General features: G+C 42.9%; 1 protein-coding gene across 1 annotated transcript in view; it reads left to right on the forward strand.

The window, feature by feature from the left end:
* rad50 (RAD50 homolog, double strand break repair protein) overlaps window positions 1–20457 on the forward strand; it is a 46911-nt gene that overhangs the window by 1191 nt on the left and 25263 nt on the right. Inside the window, exons 2-15 of the mRNA XM_062537012.1 lie at window positions 40–197; window positions 1356–1439; window positions 1914–2065; window positions 2995–3180; window positions 4377–4581; window positions 4944–5072; window positions 5975–6140; window positions 6783–6976; window positions 8506–8712; window positions 9123–9305; window positions 10034–10191; window positions 11209–11384; window positions 12376–12619; window positions 19400–19589. Coding sequence (XP_062392996.1) covers window positions 69–197; window positions 1356–1439; window positions 1914–2065; window positions 2995–3180; window positions 4377–4581; window positions 4944–5072; window positions 5975–6140; window positions 6783–6976; window positions 8506–8712; window positions 9123–9305; window positions 10034–10191; window positions 11209–11384; window positions 12376–12619; window positions 19400–19589 — 2403 coding nt within the window. The 5' untranslated portion in view covers window positions 40–68. The remainder of the gene's footprint in view (window positions 1–39; window positions 198–1355; window positions 1440–1913; window positions 2066–2994; window positions 3181–4376; window positions 4582–4943; window positions 5073–5974; window positions 6141–6782; window positions 6977–8505; window positions 8713–9122; window positions 9306–10033; window positions 10192–11208; window positions 11385–12375; window positions 12620–19399; window positions 19590–20457) is intronic.

The following is a 20457-nucleotide window of genomic DNA, read 5'->3' on the forward strand; positions in this document are numbered from 1 at the left end:
GAAATGTTAAAAGCTGTGATTTTGTCACATATACATCAGCCTGTAGGGGGTGAGCAAACACTCCAAAGATGTCCAGGATTGAGAAGATGAGCATCCTGGGAGTCAGGAGTTTTGGAGTGCAGGACAAAGACAAGCAGGTGATCACATTCTTCACGCCCATGACTGTGCTGGTTGGACCCAACGGAGCAGGCAAAACGGTATGTTTTCCAGTGATGGTGTTCTTGAAACCTTGAAGCTTTTCAGCCAGATGTGTTGCAAAGTGGTTCATTTCTCGAGGCTTCAAAGACACCTACTGGTCAATACAAATACAACTCTTTGTAACAAAATTTGTTACAAAGAGTTGTATTTATATGGTAGGTCATCTGTGAAAATGAATTAATATCGAGGTAAGGCTCAATCCCAGGTCGCAAGATTTCTACCGTAATTTCTTGACTATTAGCCGCGTCTTATTGATTTCTTCAGCTATGAGGTTAATACAGGGGAGCAGTTAATATGGTGTTGATATGGTTTTGTTTCTTTTAACTTGCATAGAACACTGTCCTGCGGCTTATACACAATGCAGCTTATATGCGGGACATTACTGTAGTCCAACACCTTACCCAGTGTCCTATACTGCAGTGACTAACCATTTGATAAAATCTGCATTGATTTGTAGGCTAACATTCGGTAAAAAATATTTACAGAAGAGAACAAAGTGCTTTTGTTTTTCATGATCAGAGGGCAGTGAAAGTGTTCTGGTAACTGGGTAGTGTTTTTGATGAACATAGGGTATAGTACAACCAACCAACGACTGACAGCAACCCACGAGCACTGTACGTATCTGAGTATTGGGCATCTTTATACTGAACACTCAACCTCGGGGCTTTGCTGGGAATGGTTTGACATTCTCGACGCATGCTTCGGAGCCTCGGAATGAACCGTAACATCACTAACATTCTCCCCCGAGACTTTGGAGTGTGAACCCTGTGTTGCATCTCTCAAATATGTATAGTGTATAAATACTGTGTATAGTATGTACTGTATATTTTTAATGAGAGTTTCTCATGTAAATGTATATTCTCATCTTGGAACTCTTTACAGAGGGCCTAATATTGTTGAGGTGTTACCAATGAGTAATGCTAATGTAGCATTTGCTTTTTACCTTCTGTCCTAATGTATTTCCATGGTGGCCTTTGTGTCTCTTCACTGTGTGCTATGCTCACTTGCTTACTAGCCTTAAGGTTTAGGACCGCTAAATAGCCAATCAATAACTCATAACTCCCAAATTTGTTGAGTTATATATGTAGTCAACAACAGGTCCAAAGCCATTGGACCTGTTGCCATTTCATTTTCATCGTTCCCCTCTTTTCCCTCAGACTATCATTGAATGTTTGAAGTACATCACTTCGGGTGACTTTCCCCCAGGAGCCAAGGGTGCAAATTTTGTTCATGATCCCAAGGTAAGATCACAAGCAGCATTTAGCTTTTTTTTTTAATGTTTGTTAATTTTTTTTTTTTTCATGATTTAAAATAGGGATGCAGAATGTTGTATTTTTGCTGATGTTTTCAAACAAATTTTACCCGATTGGTGATACTGATACCAATATACTGTACATACATAACATTTATTAATTTCCTTCAGTGGTCTCTCCTGTACTAGAATAACTGTGAATAACTTATTATTCACATTGTGACGACTTAGGTGTTGCAGACACAGGCCTAAAACTTTCATGGTTATAAAGTCTACGCTAAATGCATGCTTAAAGAAATGTAGACATTCATTCGCTCATGAAAAATAGGAAATCAGTGCAATATGAAATATACAAATCAACATCTGTAAATGTCTGGTATATGTGGAGACCAGATGCTGGATAGCTGTGCAAGGTTCTCGTCCTATCCACCAGGTTTAGTTTGTTGTTATTTCTGTGCTATAGGATGCCCAGGAGACTGATGTGCGTGCTCAGATCCGTCTGCAGTTCCGAGATGTAAATGGTGACTTTGTGGCCGTGCAGCGGTCCATGATGTGCTCGCAGAGACGGAAGAAGGTGGAGTTCAAGACCCTGGAGGGAGTGATCACCAGGATGAAGTGAGTTTAGAGCAGTCACAGCCTGTGGAAAAGAGTGTATAAATATAAATACAGTCCATTTACCATCTGAATGCTGCAAGGATGCATATTTGACTATATGTTGGAAAAAAACATCAGCAAAGAAATGTTTTTGTACACTCCATGAAAATGTTAAACATTTTAGAAAGGATACACAAGGATTAATTTTGAAATTTTAATTTTGAAAGCCGATGATATTGATATATATACTTGTATATATTTCATATAGTCAATGTAGCTGTTAGGCTTATCTAATTTTGATGCCTAAATTCAGCTCACTGCAAATATATTATAGGCTAATGTTTTATAATGTAATTCAGTTCAGTATTCATTACTGAATATTAAATATACAGTAGAACCTTAACTCAAAGCAATTGTTAGCTGATATGTTTTTCCCTATGATCCTATTTTTAAAGAAGGCATACCTGTGGGCGTGTAATGGGCTGTGGGTTTTCTACAGTAATGAATGGATTGTGCACTAGTGTTATAAAAAAACAGTCACAATGCATTGCCCATGCACTTACTGCACAGAGCCTGAAGGGGGCACAGGGATCACGCATGACAAATTGATAAACTAATATTTACCAATCAGTCATGTTAAACAAGTTGCACAAGTTTGACAGTGATACACTGAATCTATGCCTTGATCTATTTCCTAGCCAGAGAAGAAAACAGTGATTAAGGCATTTTTCGAGAAGAAGGATTTGTTGGCTATTCTCATATTTGTTTCTCTGATTGGTTAGGTCTATCCATGCTTTTTAACCCTGTATTGGTTGAGTACCAAACTCAATAATAGAGTTGAGTCTGGCTCCATCAGGCTAGTTTCTAATAGTACTAGGTTAAGTAGTGCCAGCACCCATTTTCCGTCCTTCTCACATCCACCTGTCTGTCTTTCTGTTCATCCTCCTCAGGCATGGAGAGAAAGTAAGCATCAGTTCGAAGTGTGCTGAGATCGACCGTGAGATGGTCGCGGGTCTTGGCGTCTCCAAGGCCATCATCACCAATGTCATCTTCTGCCATCAAGAGGACTCCAACTGGCCGCTCAGCGAGGGGAAGGCCCTGAAGCAGAAGTTTGATGACATTTTCGCAGCTACAAAGTATGCTGTCTACAGTGCAATCAGCAGACTGCAGGATATTTGAGTCATTTTGAAAACCCAGATATGATGGGATGTGGGCAGTAGGCTATGATTCGGATCACAGTTTGTTGCTTGACACGTCTTTATCCGTTTCATCATCATCATTTATCAGCTGACCAATTGTTGAATTATTTAGTCAGCACGAATGCACTCTCTTGGAGGATGCCTTCATGAATTTGGAGTATTTGTGGAGCACACCGATCGCTTGCAGTCTTTTACGTTGGTGCAAACACTTGACTAACGTTACGTATTGACACTACTGTGTCTTCCTCCGAGACACAGTAGTGTCAAAGCGTTAGTCAAGTGTTCCTCAGAGGAAGACACAGTAGTGTTGAAACGTTAGTCAAGTGTTCCTCAGAGGAAGACACAGTAGTATTGAAATGTTAGCGAAGTGTTTGCACCGACATAAAAGACCTGCAAGCAAATAGTGTGTTCCAGCTGCCTCTCTTCATCTCTAAGTGTTTTGTCCTACTGAGAAGCGCTGACTGCAAAGTCTCCTATGCATGTTGCATGGAATACCCCTACTTTAATTTGGAGTATTTGTGCTTTAGAAACAGGCACAGATAGCATGTCTCTCAAAAGCATACTCTGATAACAAGCATATTTTAATGCGGAGTGTTTCAACATGTATTACTTGTATTTAAAAAATGGACCAACATACTGTATAATTGGTAGTCCTCTACCGATTTTGATCATCATTGATGTGCACATATGGATTGGACACATGCAACATCACATAATCACATATCATATGCAACATCACATAGACTTTTGTGTTTAACTGTAAGTCGGTGGGCTACCAGGCTTATCTGTTCATTTGGGATTCGGGGATTTCCACTAAATCTGGTCATTAAATAATAGTTCAATCATTCACGGTACAGATACCCTACCCTGCCCCATGTTTTCAGACAGTTGTTAGTCATGGTCATACATTGTTTAGGCCTGATGTCTGACTACCTGGAGTGTTTGAAGAGTTGAGTCAAGCAAGCAGAGGTCATAGACCAGAATTTATCTTCGAAAATCTAGAACTTTTACTTTTTTCACATGTAGGGCATTGCTTTTTGTAGTGAAAAAATAATGATTGTGGTTGTTGTTGTGTATAACTCTGTTTTTACGTCATTGTGTTAACTTTGATTAATGTGTCCCCACTCCTACAGGTACATTAAAGTGCTGGAGACGCTGAGACAGCTGCGTCTGAAGCAGAGCGCGGTGGTCCGCGAGTGCCAGACGGAACTCCAGTACCTGAAGCAGAACAAGGAGAAAGCCCAGGAGATCAGTGACCTGCTGGCCAGCAAGGAGGAGCAGCTGGCCACTTCCAAAGACAGCGTGGAGCGCATCGCTGGCCAGATCACTCCTCTAGAGGTGAGGTGTGGTGTGTGTGTCTGTGTGTGCCTGTGTGTCTGTGTCTGTGTCTGTGTTTGTGTATATGTGTATCTGTGTTTGTGTGTTTGTGTGGTGTGTGTGTGTGTGTGTGTATTGGCTATGTGGGTAAGAAATGGGGAACATGTTGAAGAAATATGACAAAGAACTGCGAGAGATGATCCCTCTCTTATGGCTCCTCCCTTGTTCCCTCCCTGCAATGTCTTGATTCTGTGGTATTTTCAGTTCTCGCCTGTAATGTTAGCTACCTCAGCACTAAAATGCAAAGAAAATGATCTCTGACCTTAGGTGTACTATGCAACAGCAAAATGTATGACATTTTCTTCTTTCAAATTTGCCACCAGAACCAGCTGCTGGAGAATGACGAAAAGCTGGGCAAAGTGATGACCCTGGACAACAACATCAAGGCCCTGGAGAGCAGAAAGAAACAGATGGAGGAGGACAGAAAAGAGCTGGAGGAGAAGATGGAGCAGGTAATGCTACTGCGAAGGCTCGTTATGACCAGCGCTAGCATAGCCAGCGAAGCGGTCGTATCATGATTGTCACTGAAACAGCCACATTGTCATGATTGTCATTCAAACAGCCACAGGTAGGACATCAGGCTGCCGTTTGATTTACAGTATGTGTAGTTTCATAGGTTTTAGGTAATTTCGGCTGCAGGTACTGTACATTCTCAAACTAGTTCCGCAGCAACGAGAGTGCTGGTCCATGGAGCCGTGGATTTAAATCATGTCCAGTGTTTCGGTTACTCATTTGTAGCACAGTTGATCATGGAACTATGGACCAATAGAAAAAGAAAACAACAGTTTCCCCAATCAGGAAATACTGAGTTGATGTCATCAAACTCCCTGTGGAGGTCAGGGATGTAACAGGGCTGATGTAGTTGAGCGGGAACAGCGGTCACCATCATGGATGAGTCCAATGGCTGTAGTCATCTCCAAATGTCAGGAGGGTAACACAGTAGGCTCCATGATGGCACTATGCATCATTTGTGTTCAACAGCCATTCCCAAACTTGAGAATGCCGTGGCCCAATTTTAATTCTGAAAGACCTCTGCAGCCTGTCCAAACCTTTATTAGGGACTCCCGATACATTGCATGTAGAAACTTGTTTATTATGTTGTGCGATGTGTATTTCCCGGCGAGCATAACAGCTTTTAGACTGGGGGTTTTCTCTGCTAAGACTTCTAGAACCTTTTGAAAGGTGCTTTCTTTATCTGTGTGTCTCTCAAGACAAAGAAAAAGTATTATCTTATACATTGTTTGCATGTGTGTGTTTGTGTGTGTGTGTGTGTGTGTGTGTGTGTGTGTGTGTGTGTGTGTGTGTGTGTGTGTGTGTGTGTGTGTGTGTGTGTGGCGTGCGGAAATGTTGGCAGCTGTTTGAGGGGTCAGACAGAGAGCTGCAGGACATGTATGAGAATCACCAGCGGCTGGTCAGTGAGAAGGAGCGGCGTCTGACCGAGCAGGAGAAAGAGCACCACCGGGTGGGACGCGAGCACCAGAAGCTCTCCAACACCAAGTCCGAGCTGCTGGTCGAGCAGGGTACTCAGAAGCGATTTCCATTTTTATTTCATTTCACAATTTAACAAATCACTCCGGTACCTCCGCACAACCTGATTAGGTGCAGGTAGATTGCAGGAACATTTAAATAGCAATAAAAAGGATCGCTCTACAGCACACCAAAAGTTGTGTTCGCTCTGAATAAAAAGCGAGTAAAAGTCAACAGTGTGCAGTAGAGCGATCCTTTTTATTACTATTCACAATTTAACATTACACTTGTCTCATGGTGCTTTACAGAGTGTTAAACATTCAGAGAGAGTCCATGAGTTACAGGGTGAGGAAACTCCTTGGCATGTTTCACAGATAGAGGAGATGCTGTGAACAGCATTTTTGTCCTAGTTAGACTTAGAGCACAGTTTTAGTCATATGATCTGTAGCTGAACAGCATGTGTTACCAGAAGAGGGATCAATCAGCAACCTTGTGATACTGTTATGTTATTTACCTTTAATCACTTAATTAATATTTTAGGTGAAACACAAATTAGGCATATTTAATTTACTCCTTATTTTAGAGTTCATATGTTCCTTTATATTCTTCAAAAGTTTGTCAGTGTAACAGTTTTTGTTGTTTTCTTATGGTTGTCATATTTGTGTTTTGACACTCTCACGCTTCTCCTCTCCAAGGCGGCCTCCAGACGGAGGCTGACCGCCACGGGCAGAGCCTGAAGAACCGTGACGCCCAGGTGCGCACGCTGGCCACGTCGCTGGAGCTGGAGGGCTACGAGCGAGCGCCCTTCAGCCGGCCGCAGATCCAGAGCTTCCATCAGCAGGTGGAGGAGAGGCTGGAGCAGGAAACCCAGGCGCTACGACAGGTCATGGTAAGGCTGGGAGAACTCCGAACTCCGTTTGCTCCGTTAGGTCACGGTAAGGCTGGGAGAACTCTGAACTCCGTTAACTTTATACATATATAGGCTGTATATATATAAATAAATTGCAAGCGTTGTTCTTCTTGTTCCTTACGTATCTCAGACTTCCAGATGTAAACAAGGAGCGATCGCCTCCTGCACAAACTGCAAGGTTGCAATAGCGGATAGGGACACTGGGGGCGGGAGGAAATATGACTGTTTTCGATAAAACTGGTCAGTCAAGCAAAACAACGATTTCTAAGCGATTTTATGACTGTGAAAAAGTTGCATAGGGTCTCACTATGAGATCTTGCGTGGTTTTTAGAGCAATTTCATTTTTGTCTCAAATCATAGCCATTTCCCTTTCAGCTTGCTGCCTGCTCCCTGAATACCTTGTGAAAAAAATTGGTCTCTGGAGACTGCTGTAAAACGTCAAACAAACACTAGGGCACAGGCTGTGTACCAAAACATAACAAAAAACAGGAATGGAGCTCGCTCACAAAAAGTATAATCCAAAAAACCGAGAGTTCCCATCAAAAAAGTGACCCTAAAGTGCACTTGCACTTTAGGTCTTTTTTATAAGCATGGTGGGCCAATAGATCACTTTTTTGATGGGAACTCTCGTTTTTTTGGATTATACTTTTTGTGAGCGAGCTCCATTCCTGTTTTTTGATATAGTATTTGCCAGGAGCCCACGCACCTATAAGGACAACAGCCACTTTTACAGGCGCAGATCCTCTCTTTGAAAATGACCAAAACATAACAAACCATATTTCAGCCAAACGCCAACAAGATGTTTAGGGGAGGGGTTGGGCGTTAGTGCGCATGCACATATGTGTTGGGGGCAGTGAGAACACTTGATTTAGTAGCATGCACTGGAAAGTAGTGTTTTGTTTGTTTACATGGAACGTCAACAGATGTAACATCATGTAGGATCTCATAGTTCACCTATAACTCTAAGAGAAGGAGGTAGCTTATTGCACAGCGCACTTTAGTTCATAGCACTTGGCCAGCTTGGTCTAGGCATAGCACAGTTATTTTTATACATCTTACCAACTATGTTGCCCTGACTGTCATCTGTGATCTGTCCCTTGTCATCTGCGATCTGTCCCTTGTTTATGTGAGTGGTGCCATTCCCCACTACAGAGTTCGGTTAGGGAAATGGCCTCTTCCAAGTCCATCAACAGGATTGCACAAAAAGACTACTAGCGGTCCAATTTCCAAGAAAACTAGTGGGGGGTGTAGTAAGAGCCATGAGTAGAATCTGTGGTGTTATTACCTCCGCCAAGGAGGTTATGTTTTCATCGTCTGTCTGTTATGGATAGATTTCGGTTAAATTTTCAGGGAAGGTCTGAATTAAATGTTGGGACAGATCTGTATCAGATCCAGGAGGCGGTTATGTTTTTGCTTGGCCGAAGTTTATTTTGCGTTTATTGTGAAATCAGCATCACCATTGTGACATCTGCCTGTGTTCTGATCTCTTCTTTCCCCTCTCCTTCTAGAGGGATCTGAAAGAGCGAGAGACCCAGAAGCAGCAGACCATGGACGAGATGCGAGACAAGCGCACTGGCCTGGAGCGCACCATCGAGCTGAAGCGCGACCTCCAGAGCAAGAAGCAGCAGGAGCTGCGCACCGTCAACCAGGAGCTGCAGCGGCTGGAGGGCTCGTCCGGACGCCTGCACGAGCTGGAGGCCCAGTTGGCCAAAGTGGTGAGACAGCAGTCCCCCCCCCCCCCCCCACTTGTTTCTCATCAGAATGTTTTTATTTGTTTATTTTTTTATTGAAGATGAATGGACACTTGAGCACAATGAATTTCATTGCTTATAAAATGCTTATTTATGAGTACACGACAATAACCTTTTGAATTTTGAACTTTGAGTTCACAGTGGATGTAGTGATATGTAGTGATGCACGGATGGAAATAGCAATTTGTGTGTATGTGTGAGTCTATGCACTCATTCATCCCTTTGTATGTGTGTTTATTTTACTTTGCACCTTATCTGTGTGTGTGTGTGTGTGTGTGTGTGTGTGTGTGTGTGTGTGTGTGTGTGTGTGTGTGTGTGTGTGTGTGTGTGTGTGTGTGTGTGTGTGTGTGTGTGTGTGTGTGTGTGTGTGACAGGAGCATGAGCTTGAGAGCGCGACACGCAACTCCTCGGTGGACAGCATGCGAGCAGAGCTGGATGAGCTTAAGAGAGAGAAGGACGACCTTGACCGCAAACAGAGGCAGCTGGATCTAGAGATGAGCAGCCTCAACACACACACCACTGCCCGCACTCAGATGGACATGCTCAAGAAAGATAAGGTGGGCCCACGTTCAGACTTCTACTGAGTCAGGCCTCTATCGCTTTTGTTGTTTGCATTTTTTTTACCTCCGCCAAGGAGGTTATGTTTTTTGGTTTGTCTGTCTGTCTGTCTGTTTCTTAGCAAGATAATCTGTATTTTTGGCGACAGATCAAAATGAAAAACGATGGTTCTGTGTCATCCTTCCCACCAAGTTACGCTTTATTTCTACTGCACAAGAGGCGTGATCAATGCACATCGTTCAAATTACTCTGTGCTCCTGGATAGTCCTTCAACCAATCACACAGACCAACGATCCGGTGGATAAACTAACTTGTGATTGGACCCAAAGGTTGTGGACAGGAAGCAGGGGAGATGGATGTGCAGGTTTCCAGCCTGAGCTGCCGGGCCAAATCCAGATTTGCCAGGGTTCACCCAGCCCAGAGCCATAGAAAGAGAGAGTTGCGACACTCTTTGATGTTGCCGCCACACGATCAAAAGTTCCATAAAACCTGCTCTGAATGGCTGAATCGCAGGAGGATGGGATGTACTTCTGGATGCTGGAAGGTGTAATCAATTAACTCATTGACTACTGACCAAGAGATTGGCTGTAAATAGTTCCAAAAGCCCCATAACGAGGAAATAGCCTGGAAAAAGCGCTGCCATTTTTTCATATGGAGGTCTATGGGAGTGTCGCCACTCTGTTTTATCTACCGCTCTGACCCAGCCTGCGCTGCGTGTCTTTCTCAGGTGGAAAAGGAAGAGCAGGTGCGGAAGATTAAAGCCAGGCACAGCGAGGACCTGGTGTCCCTTATGGGACACTTCCCCAACAAGAGGGAGCTGGAGGACTGGGTCTTCTCCAACTCCAGGGAGATCAACTCTACCCGAGAGAAACTGGCCAAACTCAAGTGAGTCCAAGTGTGTGTGTGTGTGTGTGTGTGTGTCCGTGTCCGTATGTGTTCACAGATTTAGAAAAGAACGAAAGCTTTGCAACCTTACAGTAGGTCACCTTTAACACTTGGTTACAAGTTTCTTTCAGAAGCGATCAGATGATACTGAGAATTGACTGAGAAAACTGATGAAACTGAGTTTTTTCATCCTGTGCGATAACACCATATCTATAAGCCGCAAGATGTATTTTGTGATCTGCTTGTGGGATGGTTCTCTTGGAGAGTTATTCTTGCATAACTCAATCCTGTCTACTGCAAGACCTACAGTAGATCAACTGATTGTTTTGTATGTATAAAGTCAACAGATGTAACCTGCGGCGTCGGGTCCTTATTACCACTTCGAACGTGCATTATTTTCCTAGAAACGCACGGCGCGTCATTGATTATCCCTTACTTATACAACTCTTCACAATGCAAGTAGAACGCTCCATTGAATGGGATTTCCCCACGTTCTACCAGCCATTATTTTTCAACTAGAAGACCTCTGAACTTGATGACTGCTGTCATTGGCAACAGAGTTTGTGCTTCTAATTCAGGTCTTTCATATCACTCTGCTGCAAGTCTGTATGCTTATTGCAATGGAATTTCATTGAAATTCAGCTAGTAAGACGTTGCCATGCAACACCTGAAACTGTCAAGCTCTATCTGTGTGGCAAACTATTTATTTTTTTAGCGGAAGTCACGAAACGGAGGCAAGTCATTGCTAAAGACACATTTGTGTGAAGTTTATTTTCTTGTTTTGGCAAGTAGCCGTTTAATAAGCGGGATAATGTAGAGAACACAGGTCATTATTGGGAAAACGTTCAGGTTGAAACAAGACCCCCATGGTTCGCTCTGTCGGTACTTCATCTCCCGATAATGACCAGTGTTCTGTACATTATCCCTTACTTAAATACCTCGATAACTTGTATAGAAAGGACTGTGGAAGTGTGTTGGCTTCTGTAATTGTTGAGCGTTCCTGATGTGTTTTGGCAGTAAGGACCTGGCCTCGGGAGAGCAGAACAAGAGTAACTGCGCAGCAGAGATTCGCCAGAAGGAGCAGCAGCTGGCCAGTTATGAGGAGAAGCTCTTCAGTGTATGCGGCAGCCAAGACCTGCAGTCGGACCTGAGCAAAGTCCAAGAGGACATTGAGAAGAGCTCCAAGCAGAGAGGTATGCCGGCTCTGCCGCCCCAGAGCAACCACTGCTCATGCTGTAGAAGCACTATACATATAGGCAATAGGTGACTGGTTACCTCCGCCAAGGAGGTTATGTTTTCAGAGGGGTTTGTTTGTTTGTTTGTTTGTTTGTCCGCAAGATAACTCCGAAAGTTATGGATGGGTTTCGATGCAATTTCAGGGAAGGTCTGAAATGACACAAGGAAGAAACGATTCGATTTTGGGAGTGATCCGTATCACTATCTGGATCCAGGAGGCGGTTTTGTTTTTGCTTGGCAGAGGTCTGAGCTCTCTGAATGCTTTTCTAGTTTTTAATACTACTAGATGCTCATTCAATGCATGCACTCACTGGCTCTGGCGCGCGGCACAACTTTGATAGCACTTAGCTAACCCAATGCATTCATTAGGATCCAAACAGAGATGAAGTTAGAAGCGACCAAACACCTCCATGTTTTCCCTATTAAAATACAGTTACCCGAGTAGTCACACGACCAAGTATGGTGAGACAAAATAAAACGTGGTGCATTTCTAAGCAGGTAAGAGGCATAACTATATTGTGTGGCGCAGTAATATCCTCACTATTGCACTTTCAGTTTCACTTTGGAGTGAGGCTATTACTGTGCAGAGTCTAAGTGCTCCCAATATTATTCCGCGAAGCGTCATTGACTTTGGAACAGTGCTTGACGAGATTTGATGACGTAACATTCTTGAAAAAGTGGCTTGGAAGGACCAATCCTTGACTTTGAGAAACACCCACTGAGTTGAGGTGGCAAAGGCGTGAATGACACAGATGCAAACAGGTGGAGGTCCATGAGAATGGTGCAGATTTACCACCTCCAACTCCTCCGTCACTCGTCACTACATCCTGTGTGGACTTTTTCACAGTGTGCCGTGTGCATACTACGCATAAACAAACGAGTCTAATGACATCCGTTCCTCTGTGTGTGTGTGTGTGTGTGTGTGTGTGTGTGTGTGTGTGAGAACAGCCATGCTGGCGGGCGCTACAGCCGTGTACACTCAGTTCATCAGCCAGCTGACTCAGCCGGAGGAGGGCGAGCCCTGCTGCCCCGTGTGCCAGCGCATCTTCTCCGCCGACAGCGACCTGCAGGAGGTGATCAACGACATGCAGTCCAAGCTGCGCCTGGTGCCCGACAAGCTCCGGAACACTGAGCAGGACCTGAAGAGGAAGGAGCGGAGGCGCGACGACATGATGGCCCTGAAGCCCGTCAGGTAGGAGTGAGCCATCAGCCCCCCCGTCGCACGTTTGTTGTGTCAGAGGCCATTGGATGTCCGTGCAGTGGCACACGCAAGGAAATCCATTTTGTGCTTCGGCACTAAGCTGAACTCTGCCAGCAATAGCTGTTATGATAAAGGTAAAATATATATATATATATATATATACAGTTGTGTAGCTGTAGTTAGTTGCAAACACAACGTCCAAGGCATACTATAACGACAGGGTCATGAAGAACGATATATCCGTGGATCATTTTCAGAAAAACAAAACAAAACATCCGTATTGTAGGTCAGTGGAAACGTTAATGTTGTTGTAGTGACAGTGGTCTTTTATATTGTTGAACGGTTTTTGTAACGTTGGATGGGACACAGTGTGGAGTGGCTTTTTAGGTTATTATCCACGTGTTGAGGATTTTTGTCTCTCTTAAAAGTGTATTTTTACTTTGTCTTATTTGTTTGTTGTGGGTCAAGCTATTTTACTGATCAGTGAGTGACTTTTATTCTTGAGCAGTTTACATTGGTCCACGGTCTGTGGGCCTCCATGGATCCTTAAAACGTTGTAAAATGTCTTATATTTCCTTTTTGATATTTAAGACCTTAGATGTCTGGCATTTTATAAGGGCGGGCATTACATTTGTATGCATTGAGCATAGCTGTGCATTTTGCCATTGAAGTATGCTGGTACAAGGTCTGGTGCACAGTTGGTTTGCCATGATAGATATGATATGAATGAATGAATGAGACACTAGTCTGGTTCCTTGTGTCAGGGCCGTTCATGAGCTCCTTTGCAAAGGTGATAAACAGGCAGAGATGTGGAAAATGATTGAGACTAGAATACATTTCTGAGAAAGTGTGCTTGCTCAAGTGCGGGTCACCAACGGGAGCAGATAGTGAAATATGATGTGTTGATCTAGACTTGATCCAAGAGCGGTACATCATTTTTCAAAATCGGGCATACAGGTCAAAGTGCATTAAGGTACATCCGAAACGCCAAAACGTTTTTGCTAGTTGCAGCGAATTATTACCAAACCAAATTATATGTGTGCCCTTACAATGGAGTCCTGAGTCCCTTTATAAGCTAACTTCCTGTAACTCTAACAACCCCCTTGTGGTTGAATGTCACCAAATGTATTGTGTGTCCCTACTAGTATGGGGTCCCAAGTCCATGTACCAAGTTTGATTTCTGTATGTGAAAGCGGTGCTGAGGAATGAGCCTACTTCCTGTGATTATAGCACCTCCTAGTGGTCAAAATGTTTATCTATTTTTTAAATGTATTGTGTGTCCTCAAAGAAATTACTTCCAACATCCCTGTTGGAAAGGTTACTTTAGCAATCTAGTTTGTTTGGTATACCAGGGTCCCCGCGGGTCCTTAAAAAGTCTTAATTTTCTTTTTGGATTTTCAAGGTCTTAAAATGTCTTGAAATCTAGAATTTCCGATGAGGAGGTCTTAAATTCCGTCCGTTTCGTCAGTTTTGCGAATGTGGACAGTGACACACTCAAAGCCGAAATTTTGTGGGTGTTACAATGTAACAACACAGTAAAAAGTAGCGTTTGTGTTCCCCGTAGGCCTGAAACAGACGGAGATAGTGTTTCAGAGTGGCAGACGCGAAGATTTTTAAGAATGCGACTGAAAAATATTCGAGGTTGCACTGGTGCACCTGACGCTTTTCGGGTGAGAGCATACATTTCTTTCGCCTGTTTTCATTGTAGACTATGCGTGCAACTTTCCCAAACAGTATAGAAATAAACCTCCTCGGCTTGGCCCTCTCTCTCTCTCTCTCTCTCTCTCTCTCTCTCTCTCTCTCTCTCTTACTCTCTCTCTCTCTCTCTCTCTCGTGCCCGCTCAATGGACACCCACCCCTCGACATGCACATTTAGTCCAAATAAAACATTCACAATCGTGAAAAAAGCAATGACGACTAGCAAAGACGACTAGCTAAATTATTATGAAATCCAGTTAGCATCATAGCATGCTGCACATTTGATTAAAACTCTTGCATTCAAGTTGAGTGATCATCTCATCACCAATGTTTTCCAACTCCAAGACTAAAAGGACCTGTCCCAAGGAGAAAAAGTATCAGCCTACCTTGAAACTTAAAGGGATAGTTCGGATTTTAAGACACGAAGTTATATGGGTTCCCTCTCAGCAACGTTGTGCATCAGCACTGACTTACCCCCCGACAGCGTCCTGTGAGCCGAGATCCAGCCGGTTTTTGATCGTTTTTGATGCCGGACTATTTTCTTCAGCAAGTTTCTGGGGTCACGAAAGTAAAGTGTTTTTCTTCTCAAAACCATATGCGTTCAACAGAGTGATATATTTGCACCACAAAAACGTTGTCCAGCTGTCAGTAGCGCGCAGTGATAGGAATCGCGAAAAATAAGTAAGTGATAACGAGGTTTGAATTTTTCCTGGACAACGTTTTTGTGGTGCAAATATATCACTCTTTTGAATGCATATGGTTTTGAGAAGAAAAACACTTTACTTTCGTGACCCCAGAAACTTGCCGGACTACTTTCTTCAGCATCAAAAACCGGCTGGATCTCGGCTCACAGGACGCTGTTGCGGGGTAAGTCAGTGCTGATGTACAACGTTGCTGACGGGGAACCCATATAACGTCGTGTCTTAAAACCCGAACTATCCCTTTAAACACATGTGGGGGAAATTGAACACCAACCAGTAGACTATGATAAGCTAGCCAACTTTGCTACTTTGTTTACAATATTTTGAGGCATCAATCAGACAGCTGAATTAAAGAGGTAGGCCTAGAGTTGTAATACAAATAGTAGGCTATATAATCTGCATAAAGTGTGCAGTCATGAATATCAGAAATTTCAGTATATAGAAAATAAAGGGGGGGGGGGGGGGGAGGGGGGTTATATCATTTGAATGATTATATATATAATGTGAATGATTTTTTTTATCAAATACAAAAAATCATTCACATTATATGAAAGGAGTGCTATTAAAAATGTGACCTTTTGCTGTTAGAAAGAGCTCTATGCAATGAAAAATGTGTGTGCACCTCAATTTTGTGAAAACAAAGTTAGGCGCACCAGTGCTACCAACGCAAAAAGTTTGTCGGGAGCCATGTCCATTTTTTTTAACTGTGTTTAACTTGTCATTTGCAACTTGATTTGTTTATTGTACATTATTTACAGCAGTATTGTTGTAGTATTGAGAAGGCAGTTGCCTGACATGCACCATTTGCACTCAAATACAAATGTACTTTGGTAAACTGAACTGCCTAGAGTGTACTTTTTATATATATTTTTTTGCCGTGGTAATGGTCTCAGTTTGTATTCTTAGAGGTCTTAAAGAGACCCTATGCAACTTTCTACAGGAGACGATCGCTCCTTGTTTACATCTGGAAGTCTGAGACGAAGAACCACGCTTGCAATTTATATATTTAAATATAGCCTTTACATGTGTAAATATACACGCTAAAGCTGTCGGGGAAGCTCTGCACAGAAAATGCAAGCATAAAAGGAGCGAAAACGAAAACCGAAACCAGAGATGAAATCGCCAATCCTGCATAGTTCCTCTTTAAAAAGGCCTTAAAAGTCATTCAATTTGTTGATAAAAAATGGCCCCGGCAGTGGCGCGACTGGCTGGGGCACCTGCACCGTACGCCGGCGACCCGGGTTCGATTCCCGCCCCGTGGTCCTTTCCGGATCCCACCCCAACGCTCTCTCCCATTCACTTCCTGTCTCTCTTCACTATCCTATCAATAAAAAAGGCATAAAAGCCCAAAAAATATACTTAAAAAAAAAAAAAAAAAAAATGTGCAGATACCCTATATACACGCAAGCGCACACATACACACACAAAAATGCACATACAACACGCGCACACACACACACAAACACATACACATTTGGGGGGCTTTACAATGAATTTATGTGTACATTTAGTGACTGTACACCAGTTGTCCTGTAGATGGTGGAGTTGAGCGAAAGGTTGCTTTTAGGGTGATTGAAATGTACCTACATTCCTACATTTCTACAAGCACACACAAATACATACACGCGCGCACACAAAAATGCACAAAAACACACACACACACACACGCACACACAGAAGACGCGCACACATAGATCCACGCATATGCGCACACACATCCAGGCGCGCACAACACACACACACATACAGAAAGAACGCTCACATACACTGTCTCTCTCTCTCTCTCTCTCACACACAAACACACACACACACACACACACACACACATAAAGAGCACACACACGAGGGGCCATTATTCAGAACTAGCTTGCATATGCACATTTAAAACCCATTGACATAGTATACTGAAGATCTCACTCACATACCACTGGAAAACTTTCACACAAACAACTGAAAAATGTTACGCTTACATACACAACTGATATCTTCTCATAGCGTGTGTGAGAGCATTTCAATAGTGTATGTAAATGATTTCACCTGTGTTTGAGAGGTTTTCAGTTGTGTATGTGTGAGGCTTTCATTATAGTGTGTGAATGGTTTCACGTGTGTGAGTGGTTTTTCAATTATGCATTTGAGTGAGTGCATTTCACTAGTGTGTGAGTGTGTGTGTGTGTGTGTGAGAGAGAGGGTTTCAGTTGTGTATGTGAGCAGAGTTTTTTTTCAGTTGTTTGTATGAGAGTGCATGGGTGCCAACAATTTCAGCCATGTCTGTATACACTATATTGCCAAAAGTATTGGGTCACCTGTCTTGACCCCCATATGAACTTCAGTCACATCCTATTCTTAATCCATAGGGTTTGATATGATGTTGGTCCACTCTTTGTAGCTATAACAGCTTCGTCTCTTCTGGGAAGGCTTTCTCTCAGGTTTAGGAGTGTGTTTATGGGCATTTTTGACCATTCTTCCAGAAGCGCATTTGTGAGGTCACACACCGATGTTGGACGAGGAAACTGGCTCAGAGTCTGCGCTCTAATTCATCTCAAAGGTGTTCTGTTGGGTTGAGGTCAGGACTCTGTGCTGGCCAGTCAATTTTATCCACACCAAACTCTGTCATCCACGTCTTTATGGACCTTGCTTTGTGGACTGGTGCACAGTCATGTTGGAACAGGAAGGGGCCATCCCTGAGCTGGCCTGGGCCCCTTGGTTCCACTGAAGGGAACTCTGAATGCTACATCATTAACCAATACATTTCGGACAATTCCATGCTCCCAACTTTGTGGGAACAGTTTGGACAGCCACTTCCTGTTTCAACATGACTGTGCACCAGCGCATAAAGGAAGGTCCGTAAAGACATGGATCTCAGAGTTTAGTGTGGATGAGCTTGACTGGCCTGCACAGAGTGCAGACCTCAACCCGATAGAACACCTTTGGGATGAATTAGAGCGGAAACTGAAAGCCAGTCTCCTCGCCCAACATCAGTGTGTGTGTGACCTCACAAATGCGCTTCTAGAAGGATGGCCAAAAATTCCCATAAACACACTCCTAAACCTTATGGAAGCCTTCCCAGAAAAACCGAAGCTGTTATAGCTGCAAAGGGTGGACCAACGTCATATTAAGCCCTATGGATTAAGAATGGGATGTCACTTAAGTCCTTAGGGGGGTCAAAGCAAGTGACTCAATACTTTTGCCAATATAGTGTATACAGTATAAATGGGTCATTCCACTTTCTGCTTGACTTGACCATCTCAGATTTGCTTCAAACTTTTACCATCTAAAGGGTAACCATTTAAACTTAGCCAAAATATTAGCTTGATATACCTAATACATCCAGAGAAAAACATTTTTGAACATGGTATCCCCCCTTCTGATTTTTGGCACATTTGTGCCCTCATCTAAATCTGTAGCAAAATTCAGATGTCATTGAACATACACGACCAATAGTCATTATTATACATTATATCCATCCATAACTTTTTGAGTTATCTTGCTAACAAACAAACAAACAAACAAACAAGCAAACTCAATTCAATTCAATTCAATTCTTTATTTTAAGGATAGCCCCTTGAGATGTACCATCTCATTTTCGAGAGGGTCCTTACAGTGATATAGTGATAAATAATATGAAAAATAATAAAGAGCAAGTACTATACATGAATCCAGACAAACAAGAACAAGGACACTCATACATTCACACACCAACACACTATCCAACAATGCTCCCCTAAGTTATCCCCCCCATCATCCCACCCCCCACCAGCCAGCATCATACAAACAGGAAACAGGAAAATAAGGATAACATTTGTACACATAAACATACCACACACCCATAGCCTACAAACACATTTGCCTGGATGCACAAGCATACAGTACATATTTGTACACAAGTACCCACATATACATCACAATGGACAAGGAGAAAGCAGCATGAGAAGAATAATTCATAGAGACAGGGTAAGATAGATCAGAAACAAGAGCAGGAGATTTGAAGATGTGTGTTTACAGATGATTTAAAAATATGAAAGGAGGTGATTGACCTAAGTGAGGAAGGAAGGCTATTCCAATCTGATGGAGCTTTGAATTTAAATGCACGACGACGACCAATTTCTTTGGTGATTCAAACAAACCAACCCTGATGAAAGCAACCACCTTGGCGGAGGTAAAAAAGGGAAATATTTAGAAACAGGACAGACAACACAGAAATACAGAGTACAGGGTTAAGGAACAGGAACAAGAAAGGCCAGGGAGCAGAGGTGGGTTTTTAGCCTGAATTTGAAGGCAAAAATGGAGGGGGTGGATCTGATATCCAGGGGGAGCTGGTTCCGCAGACATGGAGCAGCAACAAAAACATCTCTGCATTCATTTGTATCCTCAGGGAGACCATCACGGACCTGGATGAGAAGGAACTTCCCACGCTGCGGAACAAACTCCAGAGCATCAACCGTGACATTGATCGCCTGAAGAGGGACATTGAGGAGCAGGAGACGCAGTTGTCTCTGCTCATGTCCAAAGAGGACACAGCCAAGGCGTGTCAGTCCGACATCTCTCTGATGGACCGCTACCTGGTGAGTTACAGGTCAAACACGGAGCTGTGTTTGACCTTTGACATTTTGGAAAGGGCACAGTAGGAGCTGATGAGTCACAGTCAAAAATGAAGATTGAATAGATTGAGATGAGGGGTTTTGTGGGAGCTGACTAATATGGTTTGGAGGATCATCAGATAAGACTTAAAAGGATGGATGACTTCATGCTGTTATGATTGCAACTGAACATGGTAGAGCACCAGTAATCAAGGGACAGATATGCCAAAACATCAGTGCATTTTCAGGACAGAAATATGCATGTCTGCATTTTTTTGCTTAGATGACTTACTCTGTGTGCATGAAATAGCCTGATTGCTGCTGTTATGATTGCAACTGAACATCATTTGGCAGAGCACCAATAATCAAGGGAAAGATATATGCCAAAACATCAGTGCATTTTCAGGACAGAAATATGCACGTCCGCATTTTTTTGCTTTTTAGGGGATATACCATTACCAGGTCATTAGTCATTCGATGAGCACTACAGTATATGTGACGTCAAGTCTGTTCTGTCTGTTAGACACTCTGATAAAGGTTGTGTTGCATAGTGTATAATCTCTGAATCATACAACACCACACTGAGATTAATGATGAAGTTATTCAGTGCACTAAAACTGTTTGGTGTTTGCTTTGAATGTATCAGCAAAAGATAAACGACACAGCTAAATTAAGCATTTTGACACAGCTTGCAACTTTTGGTTTTACTTTTTTTGTTTTCACTGCATAAACATCGGAAATATAATTATATCAAGCAAGATAATCAAGTATCGATTTTAGCAAATACAGTTTTTCCATCCTTCACAATTGGCACTGTGTATTTTTTCATGGAGCTTAGTTACACCATATGCAA

The sequence above is a fragment of the Sardina pilchardus genome, chromosome 5, assembly GCF_963854185.1.
Source record: "Sardina pilchardus chromosome 5, fSarPil1.1, whole genome shotgun sequence".
Taxonomy (NCBI): domain Eukaryota; kingdom Metazoa; phylum Chordata; class Actinopteri; order Clupeiformes; family Clupeidae; genus Sardina; species Sardina pilchardus.